This window comes from Oreochromis niloticus, linkage group LG22 (assembly GCF_001858045.2).
Source record: "Oreochromis niloticus isolate F11D_XX linkage group LG22, O_niloticus_UMD_NMBU, whole genome shotgun sequence".
NCBI lineage: Eukaryota > Metazoa > Chordata > Actinopteri > Cichliformes > Cichlidae > Oreochromis > Oreochromis niloticus.
In genome coordinates, this window is record NC_031985.2 from 15,154,262 (window position 1) to 15,172,170 (window position 17,909).

At 40.0% G+C, this 17,909-nt stretch overlaps 1 protein-coding gene across 3 annotated transcripts in view; it reads left to right on the forward strand.

Annotated features, from left to right (window-relative positions):
* samd12 (sterile alpha motif domain containing 12) overlaps positions 1-16,832 on the forward strand; it is a 124,168-nt gene extending 107,336 nt beyond the window's left edge. For all 3 annotated transcript variants that reach the window (XM_019351012.2, XM_019351013.2, XM_005452717.4), the window contains exon 5: positions 12,287-16,832. In XM_019351012.2, coding sequence (XP_019206557.1) covers positions 12,287-12,318 — 32 coding nt within the window. In that variant the 3' untranslated portion in view covers positions 12,319-16,832. The remainder of the gene's footprint in view (positions 1-12,286) is intronic.
* Positions 16,833-17,909: the final 1,077 nt, after the last annotated feature.

Here is a 17,909-nt window from a genome sequence, read left to right on the forward strand (position 1 = left end):
ATCCCCTTTAACCTCGGCTACTGAAGCACTTTCCCCGTTCGAAAATAGCAACCAAGCCTTTTTGTCTGTGCTATTTGAAGCCCCCCTCCCATATCTTATATTTAAGTGCTGTTGACTTTGAACATGCCCTGTTTGAGTCTAGATAGGCGCCGCATCAACTGAGAAGCTTGAGTGGGATCATTTCCTTCAAGTATTCTCAAAGTACATTTTAAGGCGTACCCCAAGGGCAAATTGGATAGCACTGTGGTAATAGTATTGCTTTCTTCACTTGAGCAGTATATCATTGGCTTAGGGGCTTGTCCTAGAATCAGAATTGTTCTGGTAACGCTAATTTCTCTCATGTCCATTGGCTTTGGTTACACTCCATGGAGAATTTTCACATAGCTACACATCGAGCTGTGATAGCATGGTGGGACTGGGAAAGTTAAGCATGGGATACACCGCGATATTGGGAAACCACACGTATAACAGCTGAATTTCTGTAAAAAATACTGATGCAGTCCGACTTTATTTATAAAGCACATTTAAAATGGTAGAGCTGACCAAAATGACATTCATAAAATAAAAGAGTCAGACAATAAGAACAGAATGATGGCGGTAACTGGTCTGTAGACCTCTGTGACCTTGACGGGACATAAAGTGTTAAGAGGTAAGATATTGCGGCGTTATCCCATTAAGAAATTTTAAAACATACGATAAAATGTTAAAATCAATCTTGAAGTTCGCAAAGAGCCAGTGAAGGGAGGTCAGAACAGGGGAGATGTGATCTTGCTTTTACTGGTTACAGTAAGGAGGCCTGCAGCAGCATTTTCTGGACCAGTTGCACCAATAAAAAGGCCATTACAATAGCTGAGATAAAGTCATGTATAACCCTCTCAGAACCTGACCTTAGATAGATGCCGTAACCAGATATTTATTAATGAAGAACGTGGACACCTCAGAAGCAGAGTTTTAAAAGATGCAGTGATATTAAAAGTTATTATATTACATTAGATTATTAAACTGAATTTATCTCAAAAGAAACCTTTAATCTGCCAGGCAAAGGCCCATTTATGAATAAAATGTACAGTTTTACATTATATTACACTTTTTAGCCTCTTTGTTTGCTTTTGTAAGCATACAGAGGTTACTCTTTGTGTTACAAACTATTTATGCCGCTTTCATTGCTTATACTTTGGGTTGAAGAGCTAAAGTAGCCAAATCTATTTTGAAATTGCTAGAAATTATTGTGTAATAAAGGTTATGTATCGCTTTGTCAACCAAAGCTCTAGTGTTACGTTGGGACATCGCGTAATTTGTATTACTTGTATCTTAATCCTTTGCAGCTCTGTCATGTCTTTAATTTTGAAAATAAACGCAGGCAAACACAATGGGTAATAATAGTGATTATATTGTATTGTGTCCAAATCGGCATCTTGGGCTCGGTCTATTTTCTTGTTTGTTTCTATTGTTTCACTTACTTCTGTCTCTCTCCTGCTTAAAGAATATAATAAAGTGCAAAAAACAAAGTTAGGTGCATGTTGGGTGCAAAGTCTGGAGGCTCGTGTCACTGCACAGCATGTATATCCAGTAACACCAAGATCAAATGCATGAAGACTCCAAGGATGGTGATATGAGTGGCATCCGCTATTATAGGACATTTTCTTGTCAACAGCAATGGAAGGTCTGTGGCTCGTGACGAGACTCTTTGTAATCAATCAGTTGTCATGTTATGCAGGGATAATATTAAAAAATGTGTCCACAGACTCACAAACACATAGCTGTGTGGTACCTGCTAAGGTGTAGCTGAGAGGTATTGATCCACTGCACTGAGTCTGTATATCTAAGGTTTATGTAAAAGTATTGTATAGCTAGTTTAAAGTTTTGTGCGGGCAAACATGGCCAGTGTGTTTATTTGTGATTTTTTTTATATATATTTTTTAGAGAGAGATACTTTCTTAGGGAATTGGAGATAAAAAGAATATCATCGCTATAGTGAAGGGGGGGAAAAGTGAGGAAGAATCTCATAGAGACTCGGATAGGGAAAAGTCTACTCTCAGGAAACACAATGCTGGATGGCGTGCTCAAGCTAAATAAATTATCACGGGGGCTATTTTTAAGTTGAAGTGTAAATGCAGTAATCCTTGGAGCAGGAGCTGCGAAGAGCAACGCACAGAAACCACATCGGGGAATACAGCTCTGCCTTTATCTCCCCCATCCCGCCCGCCACACACTCTCTCCCCTCTTACTTTTACTCTCTCACCCACATGCATCCTTCACTCCGCACATTGCCGCCCCATCCCAGCACCTCTATCTGTTCTCACTTTATCTGTTTCCCGTTTCTCTCTCTCCTTTTTCTTCTCCCTGCCTTTCATATGGTAAAAGCCTCTTTTCTGTGTCAGAGTATTTTGCTTATCACTGAGCTTTCTACGGGGACTCCACTGAGGTCTATTGTAATAAACAATAACAGACCTTTGAACAAGACTGGGAGGGGAAACATGTAAGTGGCACGCAAAGAAGAAGCAGTCAGAGGATATTAGGACACAGTGGGTCATTCTGTAACTTGCCAACTAATCTTTTTTAGCTGATGCTAAAATGTTAGGCCTTTTTTTTTTAAACCCTCAGTTCCCTGCAGGACAACGTTGTCAAGCCCAGGAAGACTTTGCCTGAAAAGCAGTATTGTGGTGTTTTGGTATGGGGGACGAAACCCTCCTCTGCTGCTGTTTAGCAGCATATAATGGGGCATCGTTAATCACGAGCACAAGCTGAGGTTTTACAAGGTTAATGACGGCATAGCCAACCTCTCGACTGTGTCCCATTCCTCAGGTATTTATCAGTGTCAGCAGAAACCTGTGAGCTGAGGGTACTTCATATAGTTCTCTCATTGACTCTACTCACGTGTTTTAAGCTTTTCTTTTTTTTAGTCCACAGTGCTAGAGTCTTTCTTTTTTCCTTTACATTTCTCCTCAGGGGTTGGCTTTTGAGTAAATCACTTAAGAAAAACAGAAATATACCAAACTGTGAAAATTATTTGTCACCATATAGTTTATCTGTCATTTTGTATTTCAAATGAGTTGCTCTAAACAACTGCTTAGCTCTAGTTGTCAAATAGTTTATTGATTCTAGTGAAATCGTCGAATGCCTCGGTTTGTCTGTTTAAGAAAAACAAATAATAAATCAACACAAAATTAGATTTGTCCAGCTCAGGCATTAAAGGCATACTTTATGAGAGATATATTAGCTGCTTTGTGCTGTGCTTGGCACAACCCTGTTTAAAAATACTGTTTCATTGACATTTAAGTTAAAGGTAATCAGTATCATACTGAATACTAATTCGATTTTAGATAAGACTTCATTTCTATTAAGTTAACCAACTTTCAAAATCTACCTTGTCCAACTTTTCAATAGACACAAATATTTATTTTTTGTAATTTCGGTATTTATTTTAAAACCTTATGACTCATGTAATAATTAAATCTATTGCAAGGGCAATAGATTTAACCCTTGTGACCTAACAAAAACATTTATGGTTGTTTTAATAAAAGTGATATGGTAACATGGCTAAAATTAGAGCAGGGTTGCACAAGATAGCATGGATATGTTATTTTATTTGTAGATTATTAAATAAATATGGCAAATAAATACTTGAGATTAGAGAAATGTTATTTGTAATTTTTGTGTTACATGTATGGTAACAGCATAGCAAATCAGCGCTAACGTTAGTGCTGTCTCAGACAAAGATGCTAGCAGTGGAATATAATGTAACTGTGAAAATCAAACATAAATGCTTATATGATCAAAATAAGAAAACTTTGAATTTGTTTTCTCTTGATATGTTGTATATGTATGTTGTGTTGGTTAGAGTGACAAAAGATTAAAAGATACAAAATGTATGAAAGAGGACTGATCTTCAGTCCACCTGTGGTGTTAGCATATCGCTCGTTTATGTCCCTTCCTCTTTGTCCGTGTGATCTTATGGATTTGTCCCTTCCTTTTCCAAGTTAAATATATTTAATGACAGCATGGTACATATGTTGTGGGATACAACTTTCAGTGCATAGTTACTGTTCTTTGAAATATGTTAATGTTAAAAAAAATGGTTTAACAATCAAGATCCATGTATCAACAAAATCACGTCTTCAGCAACTAGGTTTGCACTTTTTCTCAGAACGAGTGTAATTTACAATGATACAAACTTAAATGTATGTTTTATGTTGTTTGGGATGATTTTCAAATTCATGGATAGGATGGAAAATGTCCTGCAAACAAATACATTAAGTGCTATATGAAACCGTTGATCACATTCCTCATTAATAAAATCCTGCTTTGAATGTTGCAGCCGTTTGTGCTGTATGTGATGTTGCAAACACAGTGTTGGGAGTTTCTAGGGTTTGGCTAACCTTAGCAATGCTAGCAGCAGTAGCCTTGGTTTCTTCCATGCTAGCATGAACATCTTGGTGTAGAATATTGTTACCTGTGGCTTCATCTGACTTGTTATGTTCCAGTTTATTCTGACAAACTTGACTTTTTTTAACATTACATGAAAGAATTACAGAACAACGCTAGTTAGCACAGTTGTTTACTTTCCAAATCTACTCATTTACAACATCTGCTCACAGGGAGAGCAAGCTCACTGTACAATAATGAAATAATAATAATCAACTAGTACCTTCTATCTGGGGCTGACTAGCAAAAGCAGCAACGTTTAACCACGTTTGACCAGACTGGCAGACTAAGAGATTTAAGCTGTTCAGCTTTCAACCAAAATGTGTAGGTTTTAAAGGCAAACTTCCTTGGTATGTATGGAACTGCAAAACTCTGATGAAGATGTGAATGAAATCCCCTGAAAAGTTACTTGAGATTTTCTGTTACAGTCTATAGCTGCATTTCTGAAGGAGTTTGCAATTTTTTTAAAAAAAACTGCAGTTTGAATATTTCTCGTGTACAAAATAAGTACCAACATCTTCAGTCTTCTGAATCCAGTTTAATAGATAATGAAGATCTGCTCACTAATTTGCAGCACTGCCTGCAATGCTCAAAAAAATAACTTTAGTTATGTAAGGGATCCGTGTCAGCTTCCACTAATTGAGACAAATTTGAATTTTGCAAATGTTTTTATTTGCAAAATTGAAGATAAGTAATGTCACTTACCATTTGCAGTAAGCATCCTGAGTTGGTATTAATCACAACAACCAAATGTTGACCCAGTTGTTTAATTTCATTGTTGTTTTAGCTCTAGAAGTAACAAATTGTCGAGTGTCTGTTGTGTTTCCGCCTTGATTCCGTCAATCGAAACCATTTCAAGAACTGGAATATAACATTCAGAGTTATATGTCATTTTTCGTTTATCATAATGATCTGCTCTTACTTGAGTCTCATTTTAGCAAGTAAACAAGCAAATTTTAGATGTAGCCCTGCCTGAAGAGGTTGCAAAAAATACACAAAACCAAACATCAGGACCTTCATACTGGGGTCCATGTGGGTGATGTGCTGTAGAGATCCCCAAACCTGCTTTCTTTAATATCAGAAAATCCAGAATAATGTGTAACATTTAAATTCCATTGCTTTGTTTCATTGGTTCTGTTTAAATATTTATTGTAAAAGGCATCTCGTGGCCCACCTGCTGTGCCTTAATGGTTCACTAGGGGGCTGTGGACCACACTTTGGGAGTCAGTGATCTAAAAGCATATCTACACAAACTTCCCCCACATAGACATGCTTAAAAATATAGATACAAACAAATGTCAGCATAGATGTTCTGAAATAAATGAAAATCTTGTTTTTACTGTTTCACTTTTTGCTTCTTTGTATCACTTTTTTTTAAGGCCCTGACGACCGTGACAGCTTTGTTTCTGTAGAGATATCCTGCATGATAGAGCAGCACAGTGCTGAGCTCAGTTTGACAGTGCCCTGCTGAGCAACTGAAGGAAGCCGAACCATGGAGGCGAGGTCTGTGCATGTGCAAAGTGCGAGTGTGTGTCACTGTATGTGTTGGCAGGTGGCACTGGAAAAGGCACAGTAGCAAACAAATTCAACTTGACACGAGTTAGAAAACCAAAATACAAGCACTTTGAGGACTTCTGTTCCCCTCTCGCTCGCTCTGCATAAAATAAACTTATTTATTTAACCTCTCTGGGTTACGCTGATGAGGAGCTCTGCTTTATAGAGATAGATGGAGAGACGGAGAAGGGGAAACATCCCGTCAGTTGTTTATGTTGTTGAAATCAGGGCAGGAAGAGAAGCAGGCATGCTTGCTCTGACTCGCAGAATAAGATGACCTATTTTAAACAGATGCTGGAAGACGAGGCTCCATAAAGCTTATCTGAGCACGGCGGAGGCTCGAGTATCTACATATCTTAAATAAGAAAATCATCGATTGGTACATTTAACAGGTCAAAATTAATTAATTGATTATAAATTCAAGCAAAAAACACTATCAACTAGTAAGGTGCCACCAAACTCTTTATATATCCCCAGCATTGATCTAAAAGTCTCTCGGATTCTGCTGGAGGGACTGAACACCATTCCTCCAAATGATTTTCCCTCACTCGCTGCTTTGCTTGCGGTGGACATCTAAAACATCTAATTCCCAAAGGTGTTCAGTTGAAGGCCACAGAAGACAGATGTTCAGCTAAATGTGGTTAACCATGATTGTGTGTTTGGTATAGAGTGCATGACACTAATTATATTGTAGCAAAAATAACTCCAACAAGAGTAAACTGAGTTAAATTTGTTGGCGTATTTGTGTATTCATTGGACTACATTCAGCCACACATTTATGCACATTTGTTGCAATAATAATCTGTGTGTGGGACTGGCTCAAAATAAACTACAGTGCCCACATTCATTGTAATGAAGGAACCTGTTAGTCAGTGCAACGCCGTGGCTCAGTTGTATTTTTTTTTTTGTTTTGCGGACATAAATGGAGCTCCTGTCTCGGCAGACTTTTACTACATAGATGACACTTGATGCTGTGGATTCGTCTTTCCGTGGGATTTGTCGATAATGAAGAGCAATCCTTTGAAAACTCATCTTAATGTGACCCGGCAGCAGGACACCAGCACCAGGTGCAGGATCCAGCCCGTATGGAGCAGATAGTTCAAAGCAGGGCGGACAGAATCAGCGCAACCGCGTCCTCGTTTACATTTTCACATCGAGACGCGGCACGCAGCAGAGAGGCGGCAGATGAAGCCGCACACTGAGGTGTGCTTTGATTGAACAAGCAAGACAGCTCTGATTACAAATGCATGGGTGCGAGCTGCAGAGGAGACGAAGGAGTGGGGGGGGGAGAAAAAGACGGCAATGACAGCGTGAGTGAAGTGTGGCAGGAAGACAGACGGGGAAAATTTGATGATCTGGACATTTAACTCCTTGTTTCTATAAAGCTGCTCATGTGTTAATAGAAGCAAATCACGTTGATCATTCATACCGGTGGCATGGAAGAGCGAGCCGCTGTCGATACAAGAGAGTTTGTGTGCATGTGTTGTAGGCCTGCAAGCTTTATGTTTGAACATACGAACATATGGCCATGAGATGGAATCCGTGTGAAATACACTGTGAAACAGAACATTAGTAATATATCAGTTTTCCCTGCGTATGGGCCGTAAACATGAAAAGTGGGTTTTGTAATTGGTGAGTTTAACTGGAGACAAACCAACTGTTCTCTGCCTCTCATTCACTCACACACGCACATACACTTGCGATTACACATCACAGACGCATGCCGAAATCATAATTTTCTGTCAAATGCTGGTGCGCGCACACACACACGCTCCACACTTATGTCAGGGAGGCATTCACATGCTGCTCAGTTTAATTTAGGTTTGGCAGATTATAGTAATTATGTTAAAGAAAAGATTTTTCAAAGTACTTTGCCCTTTTCTGTCCTTGAAGACTGAAACAGTGCTAGCTAAAGTATCCTCATACTCCAATTTTTTTTAAACTCTGCTTTTTACTGGTTCAAGTAGATTGGAAAATATATTAAAATAAAGGATCTACGAGGAGTTATGGTTTTATTGTTTCGCGTGGTTTTATGGCAACAGTAATCTCTGTGGCATTCAGGGAAATGTTTTGTCTAGTCATAACTGCAAACTATCCCTTATATTGAGATGCAGTGTGTGTGTGTGTGTGTGTGTGTGTGTATGTGTGCGTGTGTGTTTGGTGGCAGCCAATAGAGACGCAGTGACACCAACATAAATTGGAAATACAGAGTATGTCATTGAACTGCACCTCTGGGCCTGCTCTCCATTTAGCACTATGTCAGAGTAATGTGTTTGCATACACCGTGTGCTCTATTTGTGTGTGTGTGTGTGTGTGTGTGTGTGTGTGTGATGGCCAATGTAAACTACCCATGAAATTAAGAGGGTTTTTTTCGTTTTGTTTCGTAAATGTAGACGTTTGCTTCTGCGTGTGACAATGCAAACTATCCTTGAAATTAAGATGTAGACCAGGAGACGTGTACGTGTGTGTGCGCGCGTGTGCACGCGTGAGTGTGTGTGGGTAAACAGATAGCTCTGAGTACTCTCCCGATCCTCAGAAGACAGAGCGAACCTCTAAAGGGAGGGCGGGATTTGAAGAACATTTCGAACATGCTGACAGCTTGTCAGGGCCCTCCTACGACTGTAATGAATTTCAGCCTTTTGTGGTGTGTGGTCCTGCCGCACCGATAAGCCCTGGCACTAATGCAGTTAACAAGGAGTAAGAGTGTGCACCCAGTTGTGTGTGCACCGGCTGACATGATGTATACATGCTTCTGAGCATGCGTCACTCAACTCCTACACTCCTTAAACAAGCTAATCATTGCCGGACAGTCTCAGGTGTATTTCTAACAGTATTTAACGCTGCAGTGCTTTTATTTATATGGCTGAGGGTTAGATTAGTAGCATGTTAAAACTCAGTATGTGGGAGGAAAAAAACTTTGAACCTAAGACTTTAAGTAAGCAGGTATTGGAAGCCAAAGCCTTCAACTTCCACAGCTGCTTGATCCTTTGGGTGGTGGGTCTGCAGTAGGGCCGGCACATGTGGCTCACTGGAGTTGAGCCAAGCCTGACTTCATGAACTAATGCCCGACCAGTAGCAGTTCACCCCTCCCCCAGGTCTGGATCTTGGGTGGGGTGCCTGGAACCCAGATCCAGGTAGCAAGGTGGTGGTTGTTGTTTCCATAGAGGCCTTATGAAATATACTTAGTTTAGCTTGTCACCCGGCCAGTAGAGCCAGTACCAGCAGCCATGTTGCCCCTGACAACATAGCTCCAGAGTTCGCTAGGGAAGTCTACCCCCTCCTTCGTGATAAGGATAAGAATCTCATCTCTGCTTTTTTTTGCACTGGCAGAGACGCATCTTTAAAAAGTTAAGACATGTTTCCCCACTTTGTATCCTCCCGTCTTCTTTTAAATACAGACCGTAAACATCTGGGAACTTAAGGGAACCAGTTGCTGGAGAGGAATTTTGTCCCATTCTCACCTGATTCGAGCTGCTCAACAGTTCTAGATCTTCTTTGTTGTAGTTTTCATTTCATAACCAGACAAATGTTTTCAGATGGTAAAAGATGTGGACTCCAGGCAGACCAGTTCACCAACTAAACTCTTCTATTCTGAAGCCATGTTGTTGTAACAGCAGTAGTATGGGGTAACATTGTCTTGCTGAAATATGCAAGGCTTTCCCTAAAAAAGATGCCGTCTCGATAGGATCTTATGTCGCTTTAAAACCTGGATGAGCCTTTCAGCACTGATGGCGCCTTTGCAGATGTGCAAGCTGACAATTCTTTAGGCACTGATGCATCCAGTCCAGTTCTGCCTTAGGCCCCAGAAATTGTGGGCGTCCAATACTGATTTTTGACCTGGTCCCCTGCACACAGAGATTGCTCAGATTTTCATCATCTTTGACTGATATTATGTGCTATAGATAATGAGATATTCAGAGTCTTCATAATTTCACACCAAATTTTTCCTCAATTTGTCACAGACATAGTTATTTGCAGATTGGTGAACCTGTGCCCATCTTTACTTCTGGTAACGCTGCCTCTCTCAGATGCTCTTTTTATACCCAATCATGTTTCTGACCCGCTGCCAATTAACCTGATTAGTTTCAAAATGTTTTTCCAGCTGTTTCCTTTTAGTACCACTTCCTTCTCCAGCCTGTTGTTGCTCACTTCCCAGCATTTTTGAGATGTGCTGCTGCTATTAAATGTAAAATATCATATGAGCTAATAATTTTTCATGAAATGGTAAAATTGTAACCACTTTTAACATCTGATGTGCGTTCTATTGTAAGTAACATATTTGTGAATAACACATGTTTTTACTTACATTCTACATAGTTACACAACATTTTGGTGGGAATTGGAGTTACACAAAATAATTAGTAGTTTTTCTTTTAATGTGACAAGAACTTATAGCTGCAGCTTTGTACCAGAGAAAGACAATATATGAGACTGCATCCAGTAACAGTTACAGATAAAGTACAAACCATCATCATAAATACTACTGTTTGGATTATTTTGAAAAGAAACAGCCATAACTCATGAACAGATTCACAGCATGTTTCTATTATATCGTAGGGTTGTTGGGGGGTTTTTTTATACAATGAAAAGAAGACTCTCATGACAGATTCAAATGTCAAACAGCGCGCACTGGGAAGTCTGCTGATGTGTTAATCTTGTTTCTTTAAAGCAGATCTTTGATACTTTTCCTTTTTTTTTTAAACCTGCCATATGCATACTGTTACAGTGATGGATGCTCATATTACACATTGCCAGATTTTCACATTTTTGGTGTCAGCATGTGGACGAGTATTCCTTATGAGCCAAAAGCTCAGGCTTTACACTGCTCTGTTTAAGACTGTTTTTTTTATTCTTGGATGTTTATGATGTCAAAGACAGAGGCTATTCCTTTATATGATTATCTGAGGTAAACGGCTCCAGCCGTCTGTGCGTGAGCAACAGCCAATCGGAACAAAGCGGAGAAACTTGGTGGATGTACAAAGAGCCAGTATCAGATCATTCGATTCATTTTAACCTGTGAATCATGCAAAGCATCTAAAAAAATATTGAGCTAGAAATATAAGTAATAGGTGACCTTTGAAAAGAGTCTGACCCGAGCATTTATTCAACTTTTTTTCTTTTAAGCCAAAAACACTCAAGTCAGAAGAACTTTAGTTTTAAAGTGATTACAAAACAACAAGACTTCTTATATTTTATTAAAGTAAAGCAAAGGATTAGTCACATAAAATTATATTTTATAGTTGGAAGTGAAAAATTGAGTACTTTTGCTTACATTTTGCTTTTTTCATTTGTTTAAAGTGGATTATAATACACGGGTTCTAATTCTAATAATGGAGTACTGTCAAGGTACATCAAAGTATTGGCTTTTGAACTTTAAAGATCCGAACTGTACTTTTAAAAGTTTTAAAAATACATCTCAGTTTTGTGTTAGCTGTTTGCCCTGAGCTTCAGCTGTCACTGTTGAAAAGAGTAACGTATAAAGTCACAAATCTGTTGCACCAAGCTCTGCATTCACACTCACACTCTCTCACACACATGCACACACACACACACACACATACAAAAGCTGTTGTCAGAGGCAGGGTTGGCATGTATCTTTATGCCTTGTCTTCACATGCTCCGAGTGAGCTCTAAATGTCACTTGTCTCTCTCCGCTTCATCTGCCTGACTCATCCTCCTTGTCTTCACTCTGCATTTGAAGTGCTTATGTGTGTGTGTGTGTGTGAGACAGAGACACTACCATGTGCTGGTGTGTACTTGTTTGATGGACACACTGCTGCTCTCCACCTCCCTTTGTACGGCTCCTGCAAGCACAATGATGCCCACTGCATTGATTTTCTCGTGCCATTTTATAATTATGTCTCCTCTTTTCATTCGTCCTCCCCCTCGCTCGCTCTCCCGCTTTCTCTCTTTTATCCTGTCTCTCTTATCTCGCGCCTCTCTCTTCTATTTTTCTAATTCCACCCATCCCACCACCACCCCACCAGATCCATTTTTATGCCTTACTGTGCCTATGCTTGTTATCTCAGCCCTTTCTGGTTTTTTTTCCTTCTCTGTTTGATCTCAACTTCTTAATTTCCTCTCTCATCTACGTCACTTTGCCTGGTTTCGTTTTGAACCCTTCTCCCCGCTCCTCCAGAGATGGTCCTCATCGTTTCTGTTTTTGCTCTTCTGTTTTTATCTTATTTTTCTCCTTCTTGCCATTTCTGATTTTTCTCAACCTCGTCTCAGCTGGGACTGTGTTTTCTGAAGATTTTTTTTTCTCATAAACTTTTTCCAATGTTCTTTTTTTTCTCATTTTCTGCAGCCTCTCTGGAGTGCACTCCGTCTTCACCGTAGATTGATGGAGAAGGGCTTCCCAGCCGCAAAAGGACGCTGACATGCATCGCCTTGTCGACACCCACCTACACTTCTTCCTGGACCTATCGCAGCTCTCCATCTCTTCAGTGTCCAACCTCTATTCCTCCAAAGACCGATCTGGATAGAAACCATGCCTTCGTCCCAGCCACTCCTGTGAACTCTCACAAGTTCTGACTCGCTGTTTCCTCGCAGTTCAAACAATTGCTCGCAGCTTCTCAGAGCCTGACCAGTATTTTCCATTGCAGGCGCCCCATCCCCAGTCATTCCTGCCCTTTGCAGCCAAACCTTCACCAGACCTCTCACACACTGACTTCTCTCATAGCTCTCTTCACTCCTTCTCCCAGAACTCTAGCCTAACAAGGTTTCCAAAAAGTATTTGAGCACAGAGATAATTTCTGCTTTGTCTGTGCTTTTAAGGCTCTTTAACCGCCGCCGCCTATCTATCCCTACAGTAAAAAGTGACATCTACAGTATAACCCACTTTCCAATCACTCAAACACAAGTCCTGAACTGTTTGTGGCATGTTAGCTCCTTCATCGTAGCACTTTAATGTGTGTTTTCTCCCGTGCGTACTCTTGTGCTGTATTACCGATCCCGGTTCTACCCCGCTGAGGACTCTCAGAAAAGCAGCAAAAAAGACTGTCCGTAGGACTGCTATTATACTACTCTATACTTCCCTTTCTACCTTTCTTCCTCCATATTTCCAGATTGTACTTCCTCAAACATAAGAGGAGAACACCAAAACACACACAACCATGTATGTGCTTTAGTGTCCTTCCTCTTTCTCATTCTATGCATAGATCCTGTGAACAGTGTTTGACAACACCCGGTGAAGTGTCCATTGTGTCTCCCTCTGCCCTCTATATTGTATATATCTACGGGTAGACAGTAAGCCTGAGAGAACTTCACTGTGAAAACAAACAACATTTAGTAGGAGAATAAAGACTGAACCTGGCATCACATTAGGTACGCTTAAGTTGGCTCCCTGAAACGAGTGACACCGTTGCGAAAAGCAATCCAATGGAGATGAAGCAGAGCCTGAAACGGAGATGAACTACAAGGAGGAAAGTCCCTCAGTGTCACTGAAAGCGTGGTGCTAGTAGGTAAACTAATTTGGCAACCCAAAGGGGGGTTGGCTGAAAGAAAAAAAAGACGAAGAAGAAGGCAAAGCAAAAGGGCTCCTTGAACAAAGAGGGGCTTTGACTTGAAATTCTTTACTCTAATGAGGAGAGAGAAAAAAAGAAGAAAAGACATCAGAGATAACAAAAGAGGAGCCTTTTTCATTTCCTCCCCTCTGTTTCACCAACTCTTTATTGCTTTGTCTGCTTTCCATCTCACTGCTTGAAACTATTTTTAGATGAGATATATTGAAAATAGTGTAGTAAGAAGACGTGCTGTGTGCAAAAGCTCAACATGGAAATGTTTTTTCTCAGTCATATTGGGAACATACACCGCATCCTATTTATGTCAGATGGGAAACTCAAATCTCTACTGTCAATGTGAATAATGGCCACTCACTGTTGATGTTATAGACGTTTTAACAGCACTTAAAAGCACATTTGTCTGTAACGAAACAAAACAGCTGTAACTTGGACCACTTCATTATGTCTGTGAGTGTAAAGACATTATAAAAATCTGTAGCCAATATAATGACCTTTCAGTGTTAGCCGCTGATTTCAGTGTATCAGAGTGATATTTATCAAAAGCTCGCATCCACGCTGGTGTAGCAGGAGCTGTTGTCACGGCAACATCTTTTTCTTTCCTGGACGGGCTCTGTCAATCAAAGGCACATTAAAAAAATAGCAGCTGCAGTTGGAGGAGAATACAGGGTGGGAAAAAAACAAAACCAGGGTCGACCCCTGAGAGCCATCACATTTTAGTGGAATTCCATTTGCACACAGGTCCTTCTGTGTCCACCCATGCATGGTTTGTATAGCAGGCACGGCCTAATGCAGCACAGACTTGCAAGCAGATTGAATAGTATTGATCAGTTCTTCGGGACATACAGTTGGTCCTCCAGGATTACAAAAACCACGGGGGGGGGATGCTGACAGTCACAGGAATGGAGTTGTTTGGGCTAAAACACAAGTGGTTATTTCACGGTTGGGTGGTGGTGCTGTGTCCATGGCTGTCAAGGCTACAGCAGGGAAAAGGAGGAGGGCTGAAGCTTCCTTTAAGTTTGATTTCTTTACTACTTGATTTCCTTTTCTTTGGAAAATGTCCATAAACAAACTTGAAGGAATGGTTTGAATTGGTAAAGAGTTGCTGAGTAGAGGTGTGCGGATCTGCCACCATGTGTCAAAGAATCAGTGGAGGGTGATATATTCATGGAGGTGTTATTCACTGAAACAAATCACCAATTTTGGGATTAGAAGACCTAAAGAAAACAAGCTGTACAACATGTAAGGTCTTGTTGTGTCAGTGGAAAGGTAGAAACATGTGGCTAAGTTGTAGCACTGGTTTTGAGCTAGCATATTAGCTTAGAGAGGTATTGGGTATTTATGATACTATAATCATTAGTCATTTGTGAGCAGCATCAAACGGGCATCACCAAACTTGTTACTAGGTATCTCTGATATCTTTGTCATAGCACATATTGATGTACAAATCTAGCTCTAGCTCAGCATAGCAAAAAAACTAAAAAAGCGTTACCAGTCAATTAAACATCTAGCTGGTGTCAATCTAAGAGGTTACATTTTAAGTTAAGGAGTTTTCTTGTAATAAGAATAAGACTAGATGACAGAATAAGATCAGAATAAAGTCTTGAAATTGTAAAAAACATATCTTACTGTTTAAAAAGTTAAACTATTGTATCAGTTTAACTCTCATGTCTACCTGTAGAAGGTTTCATGCAGCAACCTGTTAGCTTAGCTTAGCATACAACAGAATCTATATACCAGCACTTCAAAAACTTTAAAATCTGTAGAAAAGAGAAAGAAGGTGGGTCTTGTTATGTTCACACAGACCAAAGCTAGCTGTACCAGTTTCCAACCAGTTTGCTAATCTTTATTGGACATAGGAGTTATACTAGGAGAAGCACGGTGGCGTGGTGGTTAGCACTATCACGTCACAGCAAGAGGGTCCTGGGTTTGAATCCGCTGGGTGGGGTTTTTCATGGGGAGCACTCATGTCCAAGTACTCCAGCTTCCTCCCACAGTCCAAAGACATGCACATTTGGGTAATTCCAAACTGGTTGTAGGCGGGAATGTGAGTGTGAATGGTTGGCTGTCTCTCTGTGTTATCCCTGCGATAGACTGGTGACCCATCCAGGGTGTACCCTGCTTCTTGCGCTATACGACAGCTGGGATAGGCTCCAACTCCCCCCGCAGCCCTGAATTGAAAAAGGAGAAGGATATGGCAAGAACTCTTGGCAAGAAAGGAAAAGCATGTTTGGATATGGTCAAAAGCACACAAGAACCTGACAAGGCAAATGTCCAGGCATTCTTAAAATTTAGTAGGAAACGAAATCAACCCTGACTTCTCTGATCTTCCAGTATATGAAACAGTTGCATAGAATTTCATCATTTTCGATGGTAGTCCAGTAAAGAAAGCACTCTGCTTTCTAACTCGCTTTCAGCTCAGCACTTCAGTGTGGCTGTAAAGGATTATTCAGAGCATTCATATCAAAATATATTTCCTTCCAAAGTGTCTTTGAAATGAATTTTCCCAAATTAAAAAAAAAAATGGGGTCAATTTGCTTGCAGGCATTCCACTGCATAACAAATGTAGCACTGTGTCTTAGTGATCCATATGCCAGACTGCAGCACTATGATAACCCAGGGTGTAGGGAGTAAAATATTGATTTTGTATTGATATTCTCCAGAGGGTGTGTTCCCTACTTGCAGGGAGGGAAGCGACGGAATAGATTCAACTCCAGAGGCATGAGGGGAAAGTTTCCACCGTTTTTGCTGGCTCTAATATTCCAGGTATAACCAGCTTGAGTTGTGGCACCTGTACCAAGGTGTCTAGGAACTTGCCTGAACTGGCCTTACAGACTTCTAGTGCCCCTAAGAGTTTTGGCACACACTCGCAGACACTGATACACAGTGCACTGTTACACAAGAGATCCCCAGTGCAAACCTCACACACACAGTTATTGCACAAGCACTTTCACACATGCTGACACACGTGTAAAATCCATTCAAGGACACAGACTTAAACAAATGCACAAGCACATACACAGAGTGACAATTCAAGCAGCGCACGCATCAGTTAACAGGAAGCGTAGTCACAGCCGCTGACATCTTTCACATTAGTTATGCGTAAATACATGTAAACGAATGACACCTCAAACAGAATTTAAACAGAGGACAAATCTCAGATTTGTTTTCTGCCCAGCTGATAGCATGTTTCAATTCTGCTCCGAGTGCTTTTGTAACAGGCATGTGAGCGAAGTCTCTTCCCCCAATCTATCTACATATAAGGTGCCTAATGATGGATGATAATGGAATTGATATCGTAATAAGTGTACATAATAAAGAGATTAATCTTGATGTATTATGTGTTCTCTATTTATTCCGCCTACTGATTTACACTGTGCAAGGTTGGGTGTTTTTGTGTGTGTACAGCTCATGCGCTTTAGGTTTAGTGATTCTTTTGTTACTGTTGTGGGCTGACTGATAGGACGTTGCTATATATCGGCTATAAAAGAAAAGCACTGCCTCCAAGTCTGAAAAATGAAGCCAATGTAGTTTCTTAAACCTGCATTCTTTGTGATGGCCACCAGGAGGCGACTCCTCTGGTCAAACTGTACAGAGGTTTATGAGAGAATAGCCCCACTGCCTGCTTGATTTATGCCCTCACTAAACACTTCCTTGATGATTCCACGTGTCAGTCAGTAGATTTAACTTTTATTTGATACATTATGGCGCTCAATTACTAAATCATGATCATATTTAGAGTAAAATAATGAAGCCATGTTTCATGGATGCGATACGGTGTTTGTATTTTAAGAAACTGCGAATGAGTGAATGATGAATTTTGATTATTACTAAAAAGATTATTCTGTATTCTGAAGTTAAAATAACCCCTAAAATTAAATTAATTTATTAATGTTGCAAGATATACTAACTTAGACTTTGTGTTTGTGTCTAGGTGTTTGATTTACTTGGTTACTTTGCAAGCAGATTTTGGGGGCCTTGTTTAATCTGTATATCTGCATTCACCATCATTCTTTGTATAGAGTTGTAAAGCATTGTTTTCTTCAATTCTGTACTAAGAGAATACTACAATACCCACGAGCCTTTGCCACCACTATAATAATTTCAAATCTAAATTTTAACCAATTAAAGTGTCTGAAGCTTAAACATTGAGCACCATACAATAATATCCACTGTTAGCAGTATGCACAACCTTTTACTGGGTATTTCTTGCAAAAACGAGAGCTTCAGTCAGTGTCTGCATTTTACTTTTATACAGGCTTAGACTTTTTTTCCTAAAGGCCGAGATTTAATTGAATTTGCATCTTAATCTGATATGTTTTCTATGGGGAAAGTTAGTATGCCTGATGATTGATTTATTAATTAATAATGAATAAAATTACTTCTTTAAGAATGGCTTCTGAGGAAATA